The 17,378-nt window shown below is 41.9% G+C and overlaps 2 protein-coding genes across 6 annotated transcripts in view; both read left to right on the top strand.

Annotated features, from left to right (window-relative positions):
• ehbp1 (EH domain binding protein 1) overlaps positions 1–3,643 on the top strand; it is a 153,731-nt gene extending 150,088 nt beyond the window's left edge. For all 5 annotated transcript variants that reach the window (XM_046070419.1, XM_046070421.1, XM_046070418.1 and 2 more), the window contains 2 exons: positions 1,876–1,990; positions 2,495–3,643. In XM_046070419.1, coding sequence (XP_045926375.1) covers positions 1,876–1,990; positions 2,495–2,585 — 206 coding nt within the window. In that variant the 3' untranslated portion in view covers positions 2,586–3,643. The remainder of the gene's footprint in view (positions 1–1,875; positions 1,991–2,494) is intronic.
• Positions 3,644–7,407: 3,764 nt separating this feature from the next.
• otx1 (orthodenticle homeobox 1) lies at positions 7,408–14,748 on the top strand. Its single transcript, XM_046071519.1, has 4 exons — positions 7,408–7,724; positions 10,224–10,413; positions 11,180–11,331; positions 12,834–14,748. Exons 2-4 carry the CDS (start codon positions 10,317–10,319, stop codon positions 13,578–13,580), a joined length of 996 nt encoding a protein of 331 aa, XP_045927475.1. The 5' UTR covers positions 7,408–7,724; positions 10,224–10,316; the 3' UTR covers positions 13,581–14,748.
• Positions 14,749–17,378: the final 2,630 nt, after the last annotated feature.

Genomic DNA, 17,378 nt, shown 5'->3' with positions numbered 1-17,378 from the left:
CCCCCCTCCCCCATAGCCAGAGGAGAGTAAATTTGCTTTTCTGAAAGAGAGAAAAAAGGAAGAGGAGAACGTAGAAAGCCAAATATTAGGACTGTGTTCATTTCGCTCTGTGGTCGACTTCAAAGGGACGAGCAGGGCCAATGAAGAGAGCGCAGACCTTTCAGGACAAACACACTGGGCCCAGCGTGACACACACACACACACACACAGCCTGACTGCCGCAATTTGACTCAATGAGGGGGGGGTGTATTTATTTTTAATAAAGTCACACTTATTTTGGGATTGACATTTTACAACATTCCTTTCATTGTCAAATCAATAGGTGGTTAAATATTGATAGAGGGGCGAAGTTGCCTACGCGGCACAGAAGTTGCACACGTCTCAGCTGTGTTTGAATTCTCTCTGGGATGGAGCGGATTTATTTCTTTCTTTGAGGGAGGACACTGAGCTGAGGAGTAGCTGCAGATTTCCTGCCTTCCTATTTGCCGTTTGAACAGCGGGGAAAATCTGCAGAGAGACTGAGAATGTTTCTGTATCTGAACATGTCTCGGTGCAGAGATCAGCTGGATTTAAGATGCGTTTTGTTGCTCTGTGCAGTGACAATAAAGTTAAATCAAATTTAATCGTCCTGTGTTTACATGACAAGTTAGATGCTGGATTGTTTAATTCATACAAAATTGGGTTAAAAATTAACAGATAGTCTGTAGTGAAATCAGGGTTTGGGGGGGGGGTTTGTAGGGGGAGGGAGGGAGGAGCGCTGGGTGAATGTGGAGCCAAGGGCGCCAGGCGGATATTTGAGCCCCAGGGGGAGTGAGAGCTCTCCTGTGGGCATCCCCCCTCCTCTCCAGGGAGAGGCTGAGGGGATTTGGATGGGGGTCCCACCTGGACCCTGTGGGGCACTGTGGGGCCCTGTGGGGCCCCTTCCTGCAAAGACCCTGGAGAACTGAGAACCGAGAATCAGGGGCTCACCTGTTTGTTTGTTTATTTAGCTGAGGAATAAACTGAGTGTTGGGCTGTGAGCTGACGTTTACATGTTTGTATTTATTTAGATTTTATACCACAAAGACTCAACCTGGACATTTTTTAATCTTTAACTAAGTGGAAACAGAATTTCACTGTCGTTAGTTTCAGACTTTTTTTGTGTGCAGACATACAAATTAATATAAAAGCTGCGGACAGCTTTAATTTTGTGCTTAAAAAAAAAAAGAAATATCAACCATCAAGACAAAAGTTTGAACAGAATTTTACACTATTTCCCATAAAATGATTGTGCTGCAGGAATCATCTTTAAGGTACGAGTCCCAGAAATAGTTTTTAAACAAACACTATCATCTGTGATTGAGGACTTTATACAAGCAGCCTTTTCCTGTGGGAGTGGGATGCTCCACATATCTCTGTGTCCATCAAAAGACTGCAGATTAACATGACAACATCCTTCAAGTGTGTTTGCTCGGGTCATCACACAACCCTGATGTGGGGGGGTGTTTACACATCATATCTACACACTCGTCCATACGTGGAACTGGTCTGGTGTCCAGCAGGTTAGTAAGAAGCTGAACTCTGTAGTCCTCAGGACAGAGTTACCTGATGAAGAGCTGAAAACGAGTAGAGCCGTGTCCAAAGTGTTTGTTTCATTAGAGGTGCTCAGGAGGAACATTTCTGTTCCCGTAGGATCTAACTCTTTGTAGAAATGTTGTTTCACATTCATCTTGAGGTGCAGTGTGAGGTAGTTCATCAGTCCGTTGTATCCTGCAGTCACAAGTTCCTGGCAGGACAAAATAAATAAACCTTTTCATCCATGGGACAAAGTGTTAAAACAGATTGTCCTCAGTGTGTTCTGGTCTGAAGGAGTCTGTTCCTCTGGTGTCGTTGCAGACTGGCAGAAGACGGAGGTCCAGAAGAGACGAGAGCAGCTGCTGCTGGATGAGCTGGTCATACTGGTCAACAAACGGGACGCGCTGGTCAGGGACCTGGACGCCCAGGAGAAACAGTAAGTTACCCACAGTCCTCCAACACCAGACACAGAACAAGTCAAAGTCGAACGTGAATGTAAAATTAAAAAAAAGTTCTGTTGGGGTTCGTTTTTTCTGTCTGTCTGGGAATATCCGACCCGCTTTGCTGAGTTCGTGTGCGAGCGTCTGCTGCGTATCTTTAAATTTCCAGAGGTCCCCCAGAAACCGTAGACGTAGTGAAAACACATCGCAGGGCATGTTGCGGTTCCAGCCAGCATGCAGTCATCCTGCATGCAGCAGCAGCAGCAGCAGCAGCAGCAGCACACCTGCATGGGCGGGCTCCCGTCCAGATTGGCGGTGCCGTTAGCCAACTGGGTGCCAGGCGGGTGAAAGGTCGGCGCTCGGCCCCTGGCGCTAGGCCACTCCACAGGCGGCACAGCGCCGGTTGCTGTGGCACCGAATGTGTGTCACCTGTGTGTGTACCCCCCTCCCCCCCCCTCCCTCCCTGACACATCTGACCTTTTGACCTTTGCCCTCCGCAGAGCCGAGGAGGAGGACGAGCACCTGGAGAGGACGCTGGAGCAGAACAAAGGAAAGATGGCCAAGAAAGAGGAGAAGTGTGTGCTTCAATGATTGTCATTTCAGAAACACAACCAACAAATGTAGCCGATAAAAGAAATGTATCATTATTATTAATAATATTACCATGATTATTATTTGATAGTGGCTCTCCTAGACGTTTCTATCAGTTACTGGAGTCCTGTTTTCCACGTGGTTGTTGTTTTGGTCAAATGAACCGCAGAGACTCGGCTGAATTAAGAGGCCTTTGCACCAACTTTTTACTGACTCAAACTGTCCCACTTATAGACAGTGTTTGTTTTTTATTTTAATTGTCCTTTGCTTTACCAAGAACGGTACATGTATGTAATATAAATATGTCTGAGACAAGAGACCCTGTCAGACGGTGAGATATTTGCATATAATGATGCAGTGAGACCAGTGAGTTTGAGGTACAGCACAACTGGGTTTAATGAGGGGATTTATCCTTTTTCTTTTTTGCACCATGTTGAGAAGTTGTTTCAGTTGGACTTTTAAAAGGACAAAAAAGAGTTGTTAACATATCAGTCTTTTCAAGCTACATCATTACTTGACTGTGTTTTAATTATTTCACTTTAACGTTTTTACATGTAAAATATCTTAAAGGGGGAATGTGTTAGCGTTCATAAATCTTGCATAAATCTTAACTTTCCTATTGCGCTTTTTTTTTTTTTTTTTATTGGCTTGAAAGCAGTTTACCAAAAGAAAAGATCTGTGTTTAAGAAGAAAAAAAAAGTCTCATGTTGTATATTTTCATCACTGCTCTGACCAGTAGCTTCCATAATCCACTTGTTTGTTTTTTTTTTGTCAGGATTCATGCAATCAAAAACAAAAAATATATATATTATTTATTGCCGTTTATCCTTTTAAGCTGCTTGTAAGTGGATCTACCATCAGTTCATGTGCGTTTTTGCTCAACTTTTGGTTTCTATTTATTGTATTCTGAAGAAGAGAAATATGCTTCCACGTGCATCACTTAGAGCTCCACATCTGGTGCAGTTGTCCTTTTTGCGTGTTGAACATTTATCTGTTTATTTATTCCAGTGTCATAACCCAAGTCTTCAATAATAAAGTCCTTATGATTTCATACTCCACAAAGGCAGTGTGTGGCATATTTTTAACGCAGATATTAATTAAAGCTGCAGGCTTTTAAACACATAGTTTAAACATTTAATGAAGAATTTTAATAGAATCGTTGGTTTTAAAGTCTGTTTTTATTATATATTGCCTGTTTCTATACACACTTGTAACACTTTCCTCTTTTTCTCTAGCATGATCAAGACAATAATTCAGATTTTTCTTTTCACATAACAAAGTTATTGAAATGCATGCACGCCTTTGGCTGCAGCGCTGCACATAAGTGGCCCCTATCACTGCATTCACCAGCGAGTGTTGCGTTAAGAAATGCTTATTATTCGGCGCTATGTTCAATTCCCCTGCGACTAGTGCGTGTTTATAAATTAAAATCGGCGTTAGGGTTTTTTGTTTTGTTTTGTCTGAGGTCGGTGCTGAGCAGGTTCCTCCGAGGAAGATTAGAGAAATCATTTTGTACCGAGCAGATGTTTCTCTTTCTCTCTCTCTCTTTCTCTCTCTCTCTCTCTCTCTCTCTGGGCCGCTTCTGTGCGCGCGGGAGACGGGGGTCAGAACTGGAGAGGCTCGGGCACCCGCAGCCAGGGATGGAGAGTGGAAATAAAAACTGCAAGGTCGGAGAAACTATCAGTATTCATTTTCAGATGTAGAAAAAAAAAATATTTCACCAACCTAAATTGTCCATTTTGTTAACTTGAACTTCAAGGGTTTTTTTTCTGGACGCACCCTGATGTTAGGCTGCAAACTAAAATAAACAGTGGAAATGTCCTTGTAGTAGAAATGAGAGTGAACGGGAGTGTTTGCGGTTCAACCCTCCACACCAGCCCTGCAGGCAGCCTCCCATCCCAGATTAAAGCAGGAAAATAGGTTTTGACAGCAGACGTCCTCCCCGGCCTTTCTAATACTTTCAAATTAATTTGCTGATTCGTTTCTTCTCTGCTTGGGACCAACTGTACGTGCACATTACGCACTTAACGTCCCCCGAGGGGCTTTGTTTTAGTTTGTATTATACCGCGTTTATCACGGCTGTCTGTAATCTGCAGAATAAAGCGGAGAGCCAAAGCGGTGAAGGATGTTCCGCTCGGTGTCATCAGGGCTGCATGTGGCTGAGATTGTGTGTGTATACGACCTTAAAAATTATTCACAATACCTGTCACTTAGTCACATAGATTTAAACTTGTTATATAAATAGTTTAAATATGTTCTGTATTCTATTAAAAGCGGGCGGATTTTTATTCTGATCGAAATGTTAATGCGTAAAAACTTTACTCATGAATTTGACTGAAAGTTTAGGTGTTGGTAAGTTTTTAATTCACTAAAGTTATTTCCCTCCTCTTAAATCACTCCAGGTTCAGTGAAAATCACTTCAAGGCCTAATGAAAGAAGTCATTTCAGGTGATAAATCTAATATTTTAACATTTTTTCTGCCTGTTTTTTTGGAATAAAGAAAAAGTAAAATGTCAGAAACAGCCCTGTCTTACCTCTGCCGCGTCAATCGGTGTCTTCAAGGCTCCTGTAGAAGCAGAAGCAGTGAAAAACATTTGGAGTCACTTTCCTGTTTTTCTGTGAATAAGAGCGACGCGCTGCGTAAAAGGCGGCGGTGCTTCGGCGCTGCTGTGCAGCTGAGGATCCTTCAGCTGAATGGATTATCTCCTGAGCTTTGATGTCTCCTGGCCTCACCTCACAGGTGCTGAGCGCCGCTCGGCCTCTGCAATACTTCCTTTCCCCGCCGCCGTCCAAAAACCTGCACCTGAGGGAGCCCGGGTCTCTGCGTGCAGCGCCGGGGCTCCTACAACACTGTGTTTTATGCATCATCGTTTTAATAAGCACCGACAACATCCCCGCAGATCCCCGCTTCCAATCCTGCCGGCTGAAGGGACAAAACTTTTCCCCCTCCTCTCCTCGCCGCCTAATCCCAGGCTTTACCAGCTCAGCATTAAGAAAATTCAACTGCAATTTGGGATTAGACAAAATACTCTTATTACAAAAGGTTGGTGCAACTTGATAACTTGATACTTGTTCAGGGGTTTATCTCGGGGTCTTACTCACATCGAGAGAGGAATAAAAAAAACAAGAAATGTAGGGGAAATGTCAGAATAACCCGGCTCTTTTGTGTTGTGAGGGCCATATTTGTTGAATGGCCTTTTTGCATAATTTAACGGAGCCTGTGTGAGTGTGTGCAGAGGAGAGGAGGGGTGGTGGTATTTCGGGCAGACCCTCCATGAGCCCTCTGACTGCTCGGACATCAGATGTGGTGGAAATAAAAAAAAAAAAACGTGCGTAAAAAGTGTTTGACCTCCAGTCAGCAGCCAGGCAACGCAAACAGAAATCAGTTAACCCCCCGCAAGAAAATGGTCAGTAAAGCGTCACTTAACGACACCTCTCTTCTCTGGACGCCACCTCACTTCATTCATATATTTAACCACGCTCACTGTCACCATCAGTCTGATTTTTGCGTTTGATTTTGGCCTTTGTGCGTAAAAACATGGATAGACATCATTCCTGCATATTAAGGTGCGTTCAGGTGCCCTTATCCTTAACGGTGATCCTGCCTGTAATAAGCAGCATCACTACAGGCCTCCAACAGTATTTTGTTCCCTTTTTTGGGGGGTCGACTTTTGATGTCTAACTTTGTCTGTCAAAGTGCTCTCGTGGATTACTTTTAAGTCCCATCGGCCTCCACTTTGATACTCCCCCTCACACACACACGTAAAAATGTAATTTCCATCCCTGCAGCTTCTCTCTCTCTCTCTCTCTCTCTGAACATTAGCTCGCTTTCAGCCTAGGCCTCATTTAAAAAGGTTGGTGTTTTTTGCAGAGATCTACAAAGGATAGCCGAGCCGAGCCGTGCTGGGCTGCATCTCCGCGACCCTCACTGACACACGGGCAAAACAAAAAGAAACGGAAATACAGATTGTTTGTGCGTGATGGGGGTTAAAAACACATTAAAAACATCGACATTTAAAGTGCAGGATTTGATTCAGTGACCGCAGCTTCTGGTGCTGCTTTTTCTTCTTCTGTGGATTCTTTTTTTCCTCCGCACTGAGTTTGAGGTCTATCCCTATTAAACTTTACGTCAGCCATCCTCAAATGTAATTCTAAATGGGGATTAGGGCTCATTAATATTCATGAGACTGGTGTGTGTGTGGAGAGAGAGAGGGGGGTATCACAATAAAATCAAAATGGATGAATCCAACATCTTTCCTCCTTTTTTCTTACTACGTTCACTTTTTTATGTTATTTAACAACTGATTTGATGCTTTTTTTTTTAAAATAACACGACACTTTCAGCCAATTCAAGGAAGCAAGGAAATAAGTTTTAGGTGGAGGAAAAGTCCGCAGATTTTTTTCTTTTACAAAACTATTACTATTGTTGGTCGCTCCAAAGATGCTCCTAATACTACCTCTTCTCCTTGTGAAGCTACGTACAAATAATAAAACAAGAAACTCTTCCAATGAAGTGTAAATATCTTCTAAATTCAGTTTCTTCTTTACGCACTTTGGCGCACAGCAGAGTCTGGCCCTCTGTGTAGCACTTCCTCCTGCAGGCCTGTGAAACATTTCCATCTTTTTTGAAACCTCTCTTTGGTTCGCCCGGTCTCGGGACCGGGACCGAGAGGAGGGGGAGAGTGGGAGTGGGCTCTCCCCGGCTGCCTCTGCGCGGATAGGCCGTCCCCGCCGTCCGTCAGCGCGCAAACGCGCGCCGATTGGCTGCAGGAGGCGGATCCGCAGGTGTCCTCCGCTCATAGAGGCGCAGGGCGGAGAGAAGGTGATCAATCTCCATCCGTCTCCATTAGAAATCACCTTAACACTCTGACAGACAACGACAAGCCCCCTGAAAGCAAATGAGTTTGATTTATTTGGCTGTAAAAGCACCCGGAACCGCACCGAGGACGCGGTGACGCCCGTGTGCTGATAACTGCGCGTTTCTCCGTGATGCCGCTCGGTTTGCACAGTTGTTTGTTTTTGAACCAGTCTGCGGCTGTTTGAGTTTTGTGCCCTGCAGACTTCCTACTGCTGGATAATTTTACTGCTGCTCGCCTCTTGTGGCCCGAGAGCTCGGGAGAAGGGACGGAGAAAAACAAGGTAATGTTCTTTCTGCTTTCTCTCAATAATTTAATGTCGATTCTTTCGGTTAGTAGTTTTTACTTTTTGCTTTTAACTCCGATCAACAAAAGAATTCATCTTTTAACATGAGCAGCCGAAGTGTCAAAGCGACAGAAAAGTCACTTTTTCAAAGGTCTTTAAAACCTGAAATTCTGACGTGCGGTGTGGTGCATGATTTCAATTTGCACCCCTGCACGTCTGTGGGATTTTTCTTTTGCGGATATCAATTAATCGGCACCGTGGAGGACTCCGACTTGAACTGGATAAATTGAGCCAACTTCCTCCAGAGTAGATAATCTTCATATTTCTATTCCAATTCATTCTGCGAGTTATTTTTTGAGAGCAATTGGCCATTAAAACGTTTGAACCACTTAGTAGATAATTGAAGAGGCGTGTTTTGGTTTTTGTTAATTTATTTTGCTGATAAGAGCCCTTCTGAAACGCTCTCTCTCCCCGGAGGTCTAATCTAAATTCTAATTGAGTTCATTTGCACCGAGATCTCGCCTTTTCACTCCGGCCTGGCAGGGCTTGAAATGCGGTTTTAAAAAGCTGCTGGAATACACGTTTGGTCAGTTAGGAGCTCCTTGTTAAAACTATCTCCCCCTTCAGATAAACTAATTTAATTCACACGCTTTAAACTCTTATTTTTTTATTTGGATAGTCTAATTCTCCACTTTCAGGGGAGAAAAAAAATCAAACTTTATGATCAGTTTATTAAAAAAAAAATAAAAATGGCTTCACGCTTTCAGACCTCGATCAGGATTATCAGTGTTTTCTGAATGTAATGCAGGTTACTTTTAATGAAAAGTTAAGTATGTTTTGATTGTTGAATTAGTGCATTAAGATAAACTTGTTTCATTGTCTGCTTGTAAATTTTAGAGGCAGCCGGCTGAGGAGATGTCCTCCCCTAAATTGAATCACTAATTCAGTCGTATTTACTGAGGAAACAAACAAATGTGTATAATCTATCCTTTAACAGGCTATAGCATATTTAAACCTACGCAATTGTAAGAAATTGTAGTTGCGCTTTACAGAAAATATAATTATAGGATTAGTTAATCTGGTGAAAGTCAAGTGAAGAAATTATTTAACTTTTTTTTCTCCAATGAAGTTTGTTTTTTTTCCCCCTTGAGCATTAAAATAAAGAAAAACATTGGTGCTAAAATGATGATTTCTTGAAACAAATAAGTTACTTTATCTACGGAAAGGAGTAAAATTGGCCCCTCAGATCTTTCCCTGAAGAGACTGGGTATAAATTGAGTTTTGTGGATTAATTTTATTTCAGCCAAGAACTGAGGATCCACAGGGGTCTGTGGTCAAAATACAAAGTTTGTCGAAGTTTGAGAATAAGCTGTAGCCTTATTTATATAGATTATCAAACATCCATAATCCATCTTTGAACGTGTGTGTGTAAGTGCAGACCTTCACACACACATTTTACTCTGGAGGCTACGAGCTGCAGCTCTTTTATTCTTACCATGAAATAAAATCATAAACACAGTTGCAATAAAACATGTAGCAGATCAATAAGAATCCTGCATTTTATTATTTGAAATGTGTAAATTAGATTAAACACTTCTTACGGGGTTTTTGCTTTTAGATTTTTAAAAGTAGACTAACTAAAGTTAACGAGATAAAATGTATCTTATAATTTTCTAAAAGGTCTCAGTGAATATTCAGATCTTTTAAAACTGTGGATTACATAAGAAATCAATACATTGTTTTGACTGAATAATTAATTAGCCCACTGTTTGAGGGAATAAATAAATAGTAAAGTTGTAGCATTTTTACAACAATTTATAGCATGGGGAAAATTTATAATTTAAAGAAAAATACTGTAAATATTCAGCAGGTTGGAGGTGGTGTAGGCTACATGGTCAATGAAATATGTAGGCTATATCAACATCAGGCGTGTGCTCAAACATAAAAACAAAAATATTTTACTGTAAACAAATGCTTACAAATATCTTTCCTCCAGTGTTTCTTCGTCTCATTAGTTATGGAGCTCTGTCGCGTTGAAATAAAACTTGGTTTGTAAATGAAAAGCTGTCAGATTGCGGATTGTTTTCCTCCGCTGGGGTCGTGGGTTGGAGCCGTCTGACCCCGGTTACCCAAATATCCAATATTCCTGCAGGGATTTAATGTGCGTCTGAATTATGACTTCATAGTTTTGTTTTGTTTTTATCCTGCTGCAACTTAATAATTATAATAATTTCTTAGGAACTTTATGTAACGATGCTTCTTTCTTTTCTTACTAGTTTCCAAACGTCCCAGTTAAAATGTCTGGGAAGCAGGATTTCCATCCGTTGAATATACCAAAAAAAAAAAAAAAAGTGAGACAAAAGCTCATATGTAGCCTAATTAGTTGTGTTAAAAATTTCTAAATATCCACAGGCTCCCTCCCCTGCAATAAACTCGCTTTGACTTTCCCTCTTTTATATCTCTAATTTCTCCACCGCCCCGTGTGTGTGTGTGCAGTAACTTGGATCGGCCCCCTGTCCCGTCAAGCTGCAGCATCGGGGGAAACCGAACCACTGGCCTGAGCTGGGTGGAGCAGTGACCGCCTGTAGCATGATGTCCTACCTCAAACAGCCCCCCTACGGCGTCAACGGCCTGGGGCTCAGCGGCGCTGCCATGGACCTGCTGCACCCTTCAGTGGGCTACCCAGGTAGGAGCCCGACACACAAACGCACCTTTTAAAGATCAATGCACCAGAGAAGAGCCAGCTGCAGCCAGTTTGGACCAGTAAACAGAGATAAAAGCCAAAATAACCGGGAGTAAACTGTAACCGTTTCAGTCATCGTTACAAAAATTACCAACAAACGACGTAGTTTTGGTTGGTAATAGGCCTAATAATAACAACAACAACAACCGTAATAACGATAATAATAATAATAATAATAATAATAGCCTACATGTGTTTTGGGCCTTCATGGAAAAAACGTTTAGCCTACAAGACAACAAACAAAATGTAGGCCTACAGCTTAGGCTACCATAAATAAAAGCAAGCAGCAAGCAGGCTTAGGTTTTTAGTCAAATTCTGAAAGAAAAACAGCACCAGTGTTTTAGTTATCAGTGTAAAATAAAGAAAGGTTAAATTGTCTTATCTCTCCAGACATGCAAATGAAGTCAGTGCAACAGTTCAGCGTTTGAAAGCAATGAAACCACTGCAAAAAATAAGGACACAGGATAACACTCACGCAGGTCCAACTTTCATCAGTACTATTCAGACTTGATGTTGAAGATAACAAAGATTTTATTTTTTTGTGCGACCTAATTTAGATGAAAGTCCGTGAGGTCGTTTATTATTTTTCACTTGTAGCCTAACATTTCACTGTGTGTGTGTGTGTGTGTATCCTAAGCATTATTATATCACTTTAATATATTAATGTGATAAACAGTTTTAGTAATGGCCCTTTTTTTCGTTTCTTCAGCGACTCCCAGGAAGCAGCGACGGGAGCGGACGACCTTCACCCGCTCCCAGCTCGACGTCCTGGAGTCTCTGTTCGCCAAAACCCGGTACCCGGATATTTTCATGCGGGAGGAGGTCGCACTGAAAATCAACCTGCCCGAGTCCAGAGTCCAGGTGAAAACTGAAGCATTTAACTCCGTGTGTTCAGTAAAACGCTGGGAACCTGCCTGGGCCAACGGTTAACTCGTGATTAGCGGACACATATTTACACACTTTCATAAAAGCGTGATTTCGCTGCTCAGGGTTGGCTTTTTATTATTTTAACACTGAACCCCTGATAAAGAGGCTAAAAGCTTGTAAACGTCCTCACCGACGGTCAAACCAGGATTCCAACTGAAATTCAAAAACTGCCACTAAAGCTAGCTTTTTTTTTTTTTTTTTTTGCTAACAGCTTTACATTAGCTACTCAAAGTAATTACTTACATAATTACTGATTTATATTTCAAAAGGTATTATGTTTGTTTCTATTTGACACCAGAAACTAGTTTTACTAATACAAGTTACATTTATTATCATTTACCAATAGGCTATAACTTGATGGTCTCATTTTTGTTTTTATTTATTTATTTAAATCATGGTCAAAGATAGCTAGCTAACATAGCTGACTTTGATGTCCAATATCTTCTACAAATCCATTAGGTTCAGTATTTTGTTGCAGTATTTATACCAGTAAATATCTCAAACCCCACTTTCTCATGTAGGCTACTTTAACAGGAGGATAACTTAATTAACCTGCATGCAAAATAATGGTAATATAACCGAAATCTTAGACCTGTTAGTTCAGTGTTTTGACAAAACAGCATAATAACGAACTTGTATGAGTTATGATTGGAAAATTATACAGACTGGTTTTAATAAGTAGGCTAACATTAACTGTAAGGTGTTATACCGTTAAACCAGCAAGGAGGGGCAGGTTAATGGGGATGGTTGTGGTTATTTATATACTCCTATTTCCCCACCTCTGTCTTCTGGTTTAACTCAAACTGGTTCACCACTTTAATACAACACACAAAACGGTTTGTACATATTGATGTAAACAAAACTACATTTCAGATTAGGAAAAGCTTGTTTCTCATCTGAATCAGGTGACTGTTTAATTATTATTTGATGCAACCTAACCAAAGGCTGTGTAATTTGATCTGAAACATGGGATCTATAATGAAGAGGCCAGCCAGTATGCCAGGAAATACTCCAAACAACCCACTAAAGCACTAGGATGTTGAACAAATACTACTCTTGAAAGGCATAAGGGGGAAACCTAGACAGGTTTCTCTCTCTCTTTCACACACACAATTTGAGTTATTCTCAGAATGTGTGTGTGAAACAAAATGCTCTACATGATCCTACCCTCTCGGTGCTCTAGAGTTACCCTACTGTGTGGTGAAACCCAATAGCCTGTTATCTTAGAGCTGTCTACCAGGTATGAAATTAGACCCCTGGCTGGTCCGAGCCAAGGGGCCTGGGTGGAAATGAACCTTCATGGCTAATAACCCCCAATTTTCCTCCATAATGTACTTGCAGCGTGGCCTGGGAGTATCTTGTTTTTTTGTTTTTTTTTTGTATGAAATGCTGAGTTTTTCTCTTGTGTAACTCCTGGCTGGTGTTCTCGGTTGTAGGTGTGGTTCAAGAACCGGAGGGCCAAGTGTCGCCAGCAGCAGCAGAGCGGCAGCAGCGCCAAAGCCAGGCCGCCCAAGAAGAAGTCCTCTCCGGCCCGCGAGAGCACCGGATCCGAGAGCAGCGGCCAGTTCACCCCTCCTGCCGTCTCCAGCACGGGCTCGTCCTCGTCCTCGTCCTCCTCCACCAATCACACGGGCCCGGCGGCGCTCAGCAGCACCTCTACCTCCATCAGCACCGTCTCCTCCATCTGGAGCCCAGCTATCTCCCCCGGAAATGCTCCCGCCCCTGCCGTGGCCCCGCTCCCAGAGCCCGGACCCCCTTCTAACGCCTCCTGTATGCAGCGTTCAATGTCAGGCTCCGCCGCTGCAGCCACCTCCTACCCAATGTCCTACAACCAGACGCCGGGCTATGGCCAGGGCTACCCCGCCCCGTCCAGCTCCTACTTCAGCGGCGTGGACTGCGGCTCCTACCTGGCCCCCATGCACTCCCACCACCACCCCCACCAGCTCAGCCCCATGACGGCCTCCTCCATGTCAGGCCACCCGCACCACCACATCAGCCAGTCGTCAGGCCACCACCATCACCACCACCACCAGGCCTACGGCGGCTCCAGCCTGGCCTTCAACTCCTCCGACTGCCTGGATTACAAAGAGCAGACTGCAGCCTCCTCGTGGAAGCTCAACTTTAACACCACAGACTGCTTGGACTACAAAGACCAGGCCTCCTGGAGGTTCCAAGTCTTGTGATCAGGCTTCGTCCTCTCCCTGCTCCTCTGCTTCCCTCTTCTTCTTCTTTTTATTTTTTATTTTCCAGATTAGCATATTGCTTGTTTTAAAAAAAGACAGTTTATGAACCGTATGATAACAGCAACAACAACAAGATAGCAGCAGGAATGCTCAGCCACCGGACTTTGTTTTTTTTTCCCCCCTCCCTCTTGTTCCCCACCACTTTTTAAAAATTAAAAACCTTTTAAAAAAAAATAAATAAATAAATAACAAGAGCAGAGAAAGTGAAGAGAAGACAACAGGAGCAGATTCCTGATGAAGAGCGGGGGTTTTTAAGAGGCTTCTTCTTGGATGACCTTAAGAAAACCAAACTGTTTTTCCAAAACACACAAAAAAAGTAATTTCAACCAAACTCCTTTGACCACCAGCTCTCTGGATGGGAGGAATATTTTCCCCTCTGGTGCACCGACAGGAACTTGCCTGCAGTGCCTCCCTCCTTTTACCTCCGACCCAATCAAATCCTGTATAGTTTTTATTTCTCAAAAAATTTGTTATTTTAGGATGACAGAGATTTTTAGTCAGCTACGTCGAGGAGCTGAAATATGTAAATATGTATTTGGGTCAGTTACAGTGACCATGTTTAGTTGGTGTTTTATTTTTTCCCTCTGAATTTAAAATTGTTTATTACCACTTTGGGGAGAAGAAGAAGAAAAGAAAAGATGGGGGAAAAAAAACCTGTATGTAAATCTTTCCAAAGAGAACAAAATTGGCCATAAAGTTCAGCTTTTATATACATTGTTTTACTCAGAAAAAAAAATGTCTTGGGAACTCAACATCTAAAATATAGATGCAGAACTATTCTGGGCGTTTTGTCCAGGTTACACTTTGTTTTCCGGATATTATTATTATTATAATTATTAATAATTATTATTATTCTAGCCTCTACATTTTCAAAGCAGACCTCCTCTCTTGGGCATTGTGATATTGGACATGTTTGAACTGCAGCACTTGGCTTGATATTGGAGTCAGAGCATTTTATTATTTTATTTTTATTTTATTTTTTTTATTTTTTTTGGAGGAAGAGAGGAAATGTGGATTTGTAGCTCCAAAATGACAGTAAGATGTTGAATGTATCTTTAAGGCGACCACCCTTACATACATGTTCATCCAATAAAGATCCGTTAAGTCATATTTATCCTGTCTCAGTTTGATTCCCAACAGGGAGTCAGAGTTTTTGTTTTTAGATACATGTACACCAGCAAATTACAAAACAACACTCCTGTTTTTCTCTTTTGAATTTGTCATACTTTTTTATTCAAAAGCTTGTTGATTTTGTTAGGGTTTTTTTTTTTCCTCCTAATTATAACGGGGTAAATGCAAATTAGTCCCATAATTAATACAAGCCGTGAACGCACGTGTTAAGCCCGCATTTCCATTTTAGAGAGCAGCCAGTTTTAATCCTCCCTGTCTTTAAATTGAAACACTAACATCTCCCCTCGCTTTAGGGAGACCAAGTGTCTTTTTTTAAACTGCGGCGTTAAAAAGCCCTAAATATTGAGCCGGGAGACATTTGATCGAGGCGTAATTGAATGCAGCGCTGTAATGGCGTGATAATTACTCCTGCGCCCTGAGTTGGTTTCTCCAAAATAACCTGCAGGAATTTCACTGGCTCTGATGCGGTAATTACGTGGGTGGGGCCAGGTTAGGGGGTCAGATGTAAAGTGTGTGTGTTATGCCTGCGAGCATAAACGCATTATAAAAGAGGAGGGGGAGGGGGAGTTAAAGTAAAAAATATATAAATATCGCGTCAGTTCTCTGGCAAGGTTGTTTTGGAAGAGCACGTTTATTAACCAGTGAAGGCCGCACTGTCAGCAGAGGAGGCAATAAACGATGCAAATTCCTTCTGCCGTCCTTGTGCAGAGAAATCACCCCTCAAAGGGAGCAGGATGTGCGCACCTTTTCTAATTAAGACAAACACCAAAGTTTAAGTAAGAAAAGAAGCAGAATCCAGCAGATGAGTTTGTCTTGAGGCCTATTTTAGCGTCCAGTCGTTTTATAGGCCTATTCGCTACTGATAATTATTTTTATTAAAAGGTTAATCGGATTAAATAGATTTTGTTTCGTCCATAAAATGTGCCCAATGTGACATCTTCATATCGTTTCTTCCACTCCTAAAGGCGTTCATCACAAAATCTAACGAAAATCAACATGCTTACGTTTGAGACGCAGAATACTTTTTCCTTGAAATGTGACTAAAACAAGCAGCAAAAAGACCTTTAGTTGTCATAATATGGGTCGTGAGATTATAGCGAGTTAGGAATAAAAAAAAATGTCTGCTACATTTCTTGTATCCTTGCTTTTGACTTCTTAAATATTAGGTCGTTTTATCTCTTAAGGCCTCCAAAAATATTGAAATTAATAATCTGAGAAGGTAAAAATCACGCTTTGCTCGCAGCTCATCACACAAATATGTAAACTTTTCATGAATTTAGAGGATCACACACGCCAAAAGGTTGAGGAGCCGCGTCACTGAGGCAGGATGATCGATAAGAAACGGGGCTCCATAAAAAGCTACATTATCTCTGATTTTGCTATTTTTGGTTGCTTTCACCTCTTCAGGACTAAAAATTATCTCGATGAGAAGCCTTACAGCCTGTGATAAGGGGTCACAACTCGCGTTGCTTCTTTTTAAAAGAACCACAAGCCTAACATGTTGGGGTCCACTGTCCTAAAAGCCATCGATAATCCCTCCCGTCAGCCTGATCGATACATATTGTAGGTCTCTCCCTGCGTGTGCACAGCATGTTTCAGCTGCAGCCAGCCGTGTGTTGTCTCTCCCTCTTTATGTAAATGAAGCTCGCAGCAGCTGAATAAATATCTGCCGACCGGGACATTAAACATGTTTGCGCCAAGACGCGCAAACAGCGCAGCGAGTGTCCACGAACAGCGGCGGATTTGTTCGGATTTGCATCAAACAAACATTTGCGACCAATCTTATGGGATTGTTTAAGGAGTCTGAGAGAGCCACAGGTCCCACACATGCGACAGCTGCTCACCTTCAAACACCCGAAGACGCGAAAAGAGGAGAGAGCCGCTGTTTCCTCTTCTGCACAATGCAGAAGATGTTTCTCTACGGCCTTCAGGGCACAAGGTGACTAATTAAAACAGCAGCACGGGCGAGAATGCATGTAAAAAGTAGAAAACTACAAAGAAAGTTAGATTTTTATCCTGATAAAGAACGAACAACAAACAGGAAATCTCGGGACGAGAGAATTTATAGAAAATATGCTTCATCCTGCAGACTGTTAGTGAGATGAGGTTTTGTTACCCAGCATGCAAGGATGAAACACATACACGTGTTATTATGCGGGGAAAAGTAGGACAAAGTATAAAATGTATGATCTGTAGATTATACATTATACTGTAGGTTTGTTTAGGTGAAACAACGTCACGTCTTGTGTAAAAAGCCCGGAGATCACGTGATACAAGCAGGACTCCCCCCCCCCATTCACATTAGTAGCCAGTATTCAAATATTTTCAAACAGGCATCATGATGTTTATTATATTTTAGAGCCTCACTCTAATTTACTTTTGTTACAGGCTTCAGCTGCTGCTTTATTATTTTTGAGGTTCAATTTAGGATAAATAAAGAGAATATTTCCCCAGAATTTCCACTGAGATGCTGTGAAAATGTTTGGTAAACAATGTAATGAGTTTGATGATGGAAATGAAGCATGTAGATTAAGCAAAAATAAAAAATCACATTACAACAAATAACAACATCTAACCTATTAAAACATATCTTCTTTACACAGCACT

This window comes from Micropterus dolomieu, linkage group LG15, assembly GCF_021292245.1.
Source record: "Micropterus dolomieu isolate WLL.071019.BEF.003 ecotype Adirondacks linkage group LG15, ASM2129224v1, whole genome shotgun sequence".
Lineage (NCBI taxonomy): Eukaryota > Metazoa > Chordata > Actinopteri > Centrarchiformes > Centrarchidae > Micropterus > Micropterus dolomieu.
Note: the sequence above shows the minus strand (reverse complement) of the source record. Positions and strands in the feature narration are given on the sequence as shown.